Below are 8864 nucleotides of genomic sequence, written 5' to 3' on the forward strand. Positions count from 1 at the left end.
TGGTTATCTCCCTTCTGGTCAATAGTTCAATATTAGGGACTGGTTGTCTCCCTTCTGGTCAATAGTTCTATATTAGGAACTGGTTATCTCCCTTCTGGTCAATAGTTCAATATTAGGGACTGGTTGTCTCCCTTTTGGTTAATAGTTCAAAATTAGGGACTGGTTGTCTCCCTTCTGGTCAGTAGTTCAATATTAGGGACTGGTTGTATCCCTTCTGATTAGTAGTTCAATATTAGGGACTGGTTGTCTCCCTTCTGATTAGTAGTTCAATATTAGGGACGTCGGCATATAATCTTGATAGATATACAAATGCTTACGGACTAACGTATCGCCTTCATCAAGCCAAGTACTACAAGAACTCTTGATGAAGCCGAAATGGCGAAACGCTGACTGCAATAAATAGATTTATTTTATTATCTGAAGAGTAAAGGTCTAAATTTATTTTCAAAATGTCCAAATCCCTCTAGGGTGCATTCCAAATTGCAAAACTGCATACACAATAATAGAATTTAATTTTCATTTCTAAAGCGCACCCACTGTACAAGGTGCGGAGGGCGTTTTTGCAGAAACGAGACTATAAAAGGTGAATCCTTGAATTTTCAGTCCGAACATGCTATCCATAAGTAACGCCGGAATCTCTACTGTTTTGGAGAGAGAGAGAAAAAGTTTACTATTAGTTTATAACAAAAAAAAAAGAGATTTTGGAGAAATGCTTCGGATACGCCATATTTATATGTCTAACCAAACCAATTTTGTAAACCTGGCTCATTAATTTGACACGAAACGCATCACTCTTCTGCTGGATGAGATTTTAGAGAAGTGTCGTTCTTATTTCTCTGCTGCCAGTTGGAAAGGAATGGTTTTTGTTGTGTAGAGATAGACGAGTCTCATTGATCTAGTAACAAGCGAGATGCTACAGATAGTGTGTTAAGCAGTGCGTGACCAGAAGGTTTCCCCGGACACATGCAAGTATCCGATCCTATAATTTCTGATGCTGTTAATATAATGAAGCTTCCTTACTCAATGTGTTTTTTTCGGATCTTCTGCAAATATCACGTGATTTATTTCTGCTGTTATCTTAAACACCACAATCGTTTCACAAGTATAATACTTAAATCATATATAAATAGGGTTTAGTGGAATTTATGAGTTTTGTATTTATAGCAAAACGATTAAGCCCATCTTCAGTTACCTCGAATTTTGAACTACTGGCCAAAAAGAAAGCAGCCAGTCAGCAGAACGAAACTATACACGTTAATGGATTGACTCTCACCCCTATAATGCACCCAAATCTTTTTGTTTTGTTTTTTGGTATCGGGTATCGCACGGGCTCGAATCCTGATCACCAGTTCTTTATAATCCAAAGATCTACCACAGGGCCAAATCGCGCCCATTTTAATGAAACAAATCAACAGTGTTGTTAACTAGTCAACAGTGTTGTTCAGCATACTTTAAGAATATGCTTCGATAGAGAATGAAACTAGTCAACAGTGTTGTTAACTAGTCAACAGTGGTGTTAACTAGTCAACAGTGTTGTTAACTAGTCAACAGTGGTGTTAACTAGTCAACAGTGTTGTTAACTAGTCAACAGTGTTGTTAACTAGTCAACAGTGGTGTTAACTAGTCAACAGTGGTGTTAACTAGTCAACAGTGGTGTTAACTAGTCAACAGCATACTTTAAGAATATGCTTCGATAGAGAATGAAATTAGTCAACAGTGTTGTTAACTAGTCAACAGTGGCGTTAACTAGTCAACAGTGGTGTTCAGCATACTTTAAGAATATGCTTCGATAGAGAATGAAATTAGTCAACAGTGTTGTTAACTAGTCAACAGCATACTTTAAGAATATGCTTCGATAGAGAATGAAACTAGTCAACAGTGTTGTTAACTAGTCAACAGTGGCGTTAACTAGTCAACAGTGGTGTTCAGCATACTTTAAGAATATGCTTCGATAGAGAATGAAACTAGTCAACAGTGTTGTTAACTAGTCAACAGTGGCGTTAACTAGTCAACAGTGTTGTTCAGCATACTTTAAGAATATGCTTCGATAGAGAATGAAACTAGTCAACAGTGTTGTTAACTAGTCAACAGTGGCGTTAACTAGTCAACAGTGGTGTTCAGCATACTTTAAGAATATGCTTCGATAGAGAATGAAACTAGTCAACAGTGTTGTTAACTAGTCAACAGTGTTGTTCAGCATACTTTAAGAATATACTTCGATAGAGAATGTTTATTAATAATGGTACTTACAACATAAATCAGTTAAATTTAGACTGATAATGTTGATATTGTGTGATAATCTTAGGTGCTTTAAAGTGAGAGAAACTTCAGTTCTAACTGGAGGTTTGGAAGAATATGTGTTAAGGGGTTCGATTTGAGTGTATTTACTCAACGACCACGAGGTATAACTTAATCGGGACTAAAAAGTTAGACGATGAACAGAAATTTTCTCTCTCTAATTGGAGAAGGAGAGAGAGAGAAATTTCAAAGAAAAGTTATGAAAAAGACTGAAACAATTAATCAGTGTTATAAGTGTTACAATAACGTCAACTCTCCCTGAATTCACTTATCTTCACATTTCCATTGGTAAAAGTAGAAAAGACAACCTTCAGGTATTCCTAAACCTCACACATTACTAAACATTTCACAAATTATCAAGAGACATCTTCCGTGAGAAAGTTCAGAAATACGAAAGCCGGTTATCTGCTATTTACTTGTATGACACATGCGCCGAACGAATACAAGAGAGAAACATGGTGAAACCTTTTGGGAATAACAGAATAAGTACCTGCTTTGTCTCACACATCAAATCTGTAAGAGTTTTTTTGAGGAAATATTTATCAAATACTTAGCCAGTCCACGTATAGCTTCATCTATGAAGCCCTAACATAAATAATAATAATTTATCTAACGACGTCCACTAGATGGATTCTGATGTAACTACTTATAAATGATAAGAGATCGTATTCGAACGAACCAACAATTAAAATCACGCTTATTTTTCGGGCATTCTCTTTTCAAAAACACAAGTTACAAGATTAGCGTCCTTAAAAACATTTTAATAAGCATGTTTTAACTAACTCTTCACACGTGCACATTTTCAGCCAAACTAATCACGCCAACGAGGTCCTTATTTTGAAATCGTCATTCTGGATATCGTTTTAGTTAAAGTTACTACGAACGAAAGTGTAAGAATAAATACGGTATAAAACATACTGATCGTACTTATTAACAAAGTAACGTGGTTTAGAAAAAGAATGGTTATTTTTTGTTCATTATTAAAAATTCGGATTTTACCAGCTTTATATATATATATATACATCATCCACAAGTGATTTTTGATACAATCTATTGTTGAAAACCTCCAAGCATTCTGAAATATTATTTCTTACCCAACATTTCTATCAAATATCTAATGTTTATGCAATAATCTAGCAAATTAGACAATTACAATAAAGTGTTAACTTGGGAAAAAACTGCTTTTCATTAAAAGATTGACAACTTCTGATTTGAGGCCGAAAATCGTAGCCTTTTTTGACATTTTACAGATGAATAAATATTGAATTGATTGTCCTTAGAAAAACCTTCTGGGAAAATATCCAATTACTCCTGTTTCTGTAAAAAAAATATGGAAATAATATTCAGATTCAAAGAACATTGAATTTGATTTCAATCCTACGGCTCAATGAATTAAAAACGCACAGAGCTGGAAAAATCACAATTTCAGTGAATACAGAAAATACCATGAACGCGGGACCACAAGTAACTACTGTTTATGCAAAGACTTTGTTGGATCACGTTGAATGAAATGATTCAGCATGAAAAACAGCAGATTTTATTGTAAGCAATAACACTGATAAGTACCTGAACAAAAATAAACACGTAAGGTTAGTAATTTGTTAACATCATCCGAATAGTGCGATTTGACAGTTACTCTTATAGCGCATTCATCGATCCAAAGGCGTGTTTTTGTGGTAACGAGGCGAACCCTCGGATTCACAGTCCGAGAATTCAACCACTAGGTCACGTCCAGTCCAGCGTTGTAAAAAATCATTAATAGATGTGGTTTAGATGTACTGTAAGGAGATTGATATTAGTCACATATTTTAAACTACGTTTGAAATAAAAAATAAAAACTTACCGTGAGTTCTTCTTCTTCGTCGTCTCATCATCAGGATGATAATGATGACTATGATGCCAAATACTATAACAACAGCAACAACAACTGCGGCAGTAATAAGGAGATTTTCATCCCAAAAATCTGGTACCCAGCCCGCTGCATCCGAAGATAGAAATATGACATATCATCATCATCATCATTACGTCTTCAAAATTTATTTTTCAAATCACTTATTCTTGTAAATCTGTTATACAGCGTCCAAATATGGACTTCATTCAATATTTCTCAACTAACAGAAGTCGTTATCGCAAAGTTACGTATTGGGCTATCTGCACTCTGCCCATCGGAGGCTCGGTGGTAAGTTTGAGGGCTTATAACGCTACCAAAACTGTCTGATTTATGAATTTGTGTCGTGTTAGTTGTATTGAAAACTGTTTTTGGCGAAGATATTTAGCAAAAGGCTTAGATACATTTGGACTTTCAAGTGTCTTATATATATTTGGACTGATTGTTTAGATTTTTACTATAAATGTTTGTAAGATTTTATAATTATATCTCATTAATAAAATATTAAGGCTTAAGGAATGATGCCCCCGGTGACTGGGTGGTCTGAAGGCTTATAATGCTAAACACTGGGTTTCGATACCCGCGATGGACAGAGCACAGATAGCTCATTGTGTTGCCAAAAATAAACACAACAAATAAGGTAGACTTATCTCTGATTTATTCCTTAATTAAAAACCAGAATTTAAGAAAAATCTGCTCAGGATCACTTCACGTGTTATCTCACGAAACTGAAACGTAATCTGAAAATCTGGTGATTTAGTTGAAGTACAGAATTCGACTCACCCACTAAAAACTTAAGTTCTAAAGTACAGGGAACGGACTCTCCTATTGAGTTGTTCACCACACAATAATATTTCCCATAATGCTCAGCCAGAGAAGTCCTCAAATCCAAAATGCTTTTTGTTCCTTCTACAACACTGTAATCCTCAAACGTTTCGTTGTTCTTAATCCAAGTGAAATTTACCTCCGAAGGATTAGCTCGTGCTTCACACACTAGACTAGTGTCTCCATCTTTGTTTTTATCCTGGTAAACAATACAGTCTGGCTTATCTGTAGAGAAAGGAATCAACTTTACATTTTTTACTTTATATATCTTTAAAAAGCATTAACTGAACTGTAAAATACCGTATAAAGCCGCAGTGCTAACAAATTCCTACTTTTAAATTTTGAAGGATCGTGAAATTATTCCCACATCTTGAGCTAATGGAGTTTTTATTTAAGGTCATTTACTTTTTCCAGAAAATTTATGTAGTCCCTTTGTAGTCTTTGTTGTATAAATATTCCATATAATTTCCAGTCATCACAACAGTTGTCCCCCCGGTGGGACAGCGGTAAGTTTACGAACTTAGAATGTGGCAATCCGGGGTTTGATTCCCCGCGGCGGACACAGCAGCTAGCCCAGTGTGGCTTCGCTTCAAAACAAACAAATCACAGTTGTTTCGGAAAGACCAGTTTTTAAAAAGTAAACCAACAATCCAATTGTTATACACTAATTATTTCATTGTGAGCTTGTTGTCACTAGTACTTAGATAAAATGGGTGAATATTCAAGCTCCCACCTCTGTAAAGGGTGTGGGCAACACCGAGTTTGTTTGTTGTTAAGCGCAGAGCTACATAATGAGTTATATTAGAACTCGCTTTTAGCTTTATAACCCCTCACATTTACCGCACGTTTCTATTCACAGGCAGTAATTTTTTCTTATATTTGTTTGAAAAAAATAATGAAAAATAAAAAGGATATATATATATAAAGACCTTTCTTACACAAAACATTGATGAAAGTTTTCCCAACTGCTTCACCATGTCGGTTACTAGCCAAACATTCGTAAATCCCTGCCCTCTGTCGGGAAATGGAGTAATTAAGGAAAAGCTGCGAAGAGGAGCCAATAATTATATTGGAAAACTTCCACGTGTACTCGCTAGGTGGCCAGGAGTTAGCTGAGCAGTGAACCTTCTCTGGGATGTTTCCTTCCAAAACATCTTGTTCTTCCACAGATAGCGTTATATTTTCAGGGGGATCTAAAACCAATCCAAAAATCTTGTTGATATCAAAGAAATATCTTAAAGGCCATTGTGATATTAAAAGTCGTCATTTATTTAAAACAGTAGAACACTGAGGGATGATGTGAACCTATAACTTGCAAAAAGTTAGCAGGTGAAAAGATGCGAAAAACTGAGAAAAAATTAATAGCTCACCTGGCTTGGCTTGCTCCATACAAAACATTAAAAACCCGAAAGGTTGGATTTAAAATACAAAACTGGCGAAAGAATTATATATTAAGCATCTCAGTTCAGATATTTGATCCCCTGGTGTGATATGTACATATATTTAATAAATTATTTTCAAATTCCACGCTTATTTTTAGATTATTTTAAGTTATCGTTTGAATACGAAGATGGTTAAATACGTTTTATGTGAAGCTCCATTTGAGCTAAAGACGCGTTTTTATTGTGAAAACCCACTTGAATTCCGTGTCAATGACTGGTTAAATATGTTTTATTTAGCTCCATTTGAACTAAAGACGAGTTTTTATTGTGAAAACCCACTTGAATTCCGTGTCAATGAGTGGTTAAATATGTTTAGCTCCATTTGAGCTAAAGACGCGTTTTTATTGTGAAAACCCACTTGAATTCCGTGTCAATGAGGCGACACAACGTTGTTAGAATGGAGATGAAACGTTATAAACCGCAAACATTTAAGGTCATGTCAAAGAAGTAATGTAATATTTTAAATTTGAAAAATTTTGTACTTTAAAATCATGTAATATTTTAAGACCATGTCTGAGAATAGATACAACTGGAGTGTAAAATGCTCATTGTTTTGCTTCTGTCGAAGAAAAGAAATTATATTCGTTGTTATCATCTGACAAATTAAGTAAAAAGGGGGAACAAATGGTGTGAAAACGCACCCTCCCCCCTATGAGATGTATCTAAACAGGTGTACATGTAAACATATCACGTGGATTTATTGCGTGTTTTATTTTAAATTTGTATCCTTCTAGATGCAAAGTTTTCGCGCTTTACAACATGGGGAACGAAATGTTCTTGGAGTTTAGGAGATTGGTAACAGTGGAGCTAACTTGAAACAAGTTGAGCGGAATCTTGTTTAACTTTTCCAGGAAGGTTAATTAACTTGTAGCAATTAAACTTAATTATTTAGAGAAACAGAAAAAAGTGTAAAGTATTAGGAAACAAATATTTTCTCTAAAGAAAACTTGAAAGTATTTAAGTCTCGCAGAAAAATTCTGCAAAATTACTTTCCAGACGTGACGATGTAAATTTTGTAAATAGTTTGTTTTTTAGCATTCTGCAAAAATGCTACACAAATGACTTTAAGTGCATAACCGTTCCTAGCTTTAAACTTATAAACAAGAAGGAAGGAAGTTTGTCAGTAGCATCATCCGCCAACTCTTGGGCTATTCTTGTCTGACCGAATAAGGTATCCACGATTTCAAAGTGAGTAACGCGTTTTGCAGCAAGGTGCTGTGACCTATGAACCCGCGCACGCTGACCAGTTCAAAGAAGAGATTGTTATGTTGAAATAAAACTTTTTATTCGACTAATAATATCTTTCATTACTAGCAATTCACCGTTCATACAGCCAAGAGTTGCCAGAAGTTCGATAAATACGAACTACAGGTACCGATAATCCATTGTACAGCCCTACACTTAACACCATTAGAAAGAATCCTTTAAAAGTTCATCATAAAATAAACTCTGCTCTTGTATTTTCATAATGAAAGTTGATATCTTATTTTGTCAACTCATTTCCAATAGCTATGTTTATCTGTTTGAATAATTAATGTCATCTTTCATTAATTTCCAATAGCTATGTTTATCTGTTTGAATAATTAATGTCATCTTTCATTAATTTCCAACAGCTATGTTTATCTGTTTGAATAATTGATGTCATCTTTCTATTGAAGATCGCGCCTCATATCATACATTGTATTTATCCTAAACTGCCAACAATCTAGTTAGGTCTACGCTAACGAAAATTGTGCCTGATGAAGACTCCAGCACTGGAGTCGAAGCGTACAACGAATAAACGTCAAACAACGCATAGAAATTTCTGTTTATTTATTTAATTTATATTTCTACGTTTATAATGAGTGTAAAATTTTTTAAAATCTCTATTTGTTTCATCTCCATATTAAATCCTTTAGGCCTGGCATGTCATGGGGGTAAAAATACTCGACTTGCAGCCTGTAGATCGAAGGTTCGAATCCCAACACCGAAGTATTCGCCCTTTCAGCCGTGGAGGGGGGTGGTATGTAGTAACGGTCAATCTCAAAGAACAGCTCAAGATTTGGCCTTTCACTTCAAAATTAGGGACGGCTAGCTCAGATAGCCCTCGAGTAGCTTTGCGCGAAAATCAACAACAACAACAAAAAAACAACAACAACAAATTAACACCTTCGTGTAGCTGTACTTTCAATCTTAAAAATTAACGTCGCTCATAATGAATATTAGAATGTCGAAATTAGGCCCACCTGTTTCTAGCATGATCTATTAGTATAATGAATGTTAGAATGTCGAAATTAGGCCCACCTGTTTCTAGCATGATCTATTAGTATAATGAATGTTAGAATGTCGAAATTAGGCCCACCTGTTTCTAACGTGCTCGATTAGTATAATGAATGTTAGAATGTCGAAATTAGGCCCACCTGTTTCTAGCA

General features: G+C 35.2%; 1 protein-coding gene across 1 annotated transcript in view; it reads right to left on the reverse strand.

Moving 5' to 3' along the window:
* The window catches only part of LOC106476018 (hemicentin-1-like), a gene marked incomplete at both ends in the record, with an annotated part of 23199 nt that overhangs the window by 7397 nt on the left and 6938 nt on the right, over positions 1-8864 (reverse strand). The window contains 3 exons of the mRNA XM_013936690.1: positions 4142-4276; positions 4970-5236; positions 5950-6204. Coding sequence (XP_013792144.1) covers positions 4142-4276; positions 4970-5236; positions 5950-6204 — 657 coding nt within the window. The remainder of the gene's footprint in view (positions 1-4141; positions 4277-4969; positions 5237-5949; positions 6205-8864) is intronic.

This window comes from Limulus polyphemus, unplaced genomic scaffold, assembly GCF_000517525.1.
Source record: "Limulus polyphemus unplaced genomic scaffold, Limulus_polyphemus-2.1.2 Scaffold9646, whole genome shotgun sequence".
In the NCBI taxonomy this organism is placed as follows: Eukaryota; Metazoa; Arthropoda; class Merostomata; order Xiphosura; family Limulidae; genus Limulus; species Limulus polyphemus.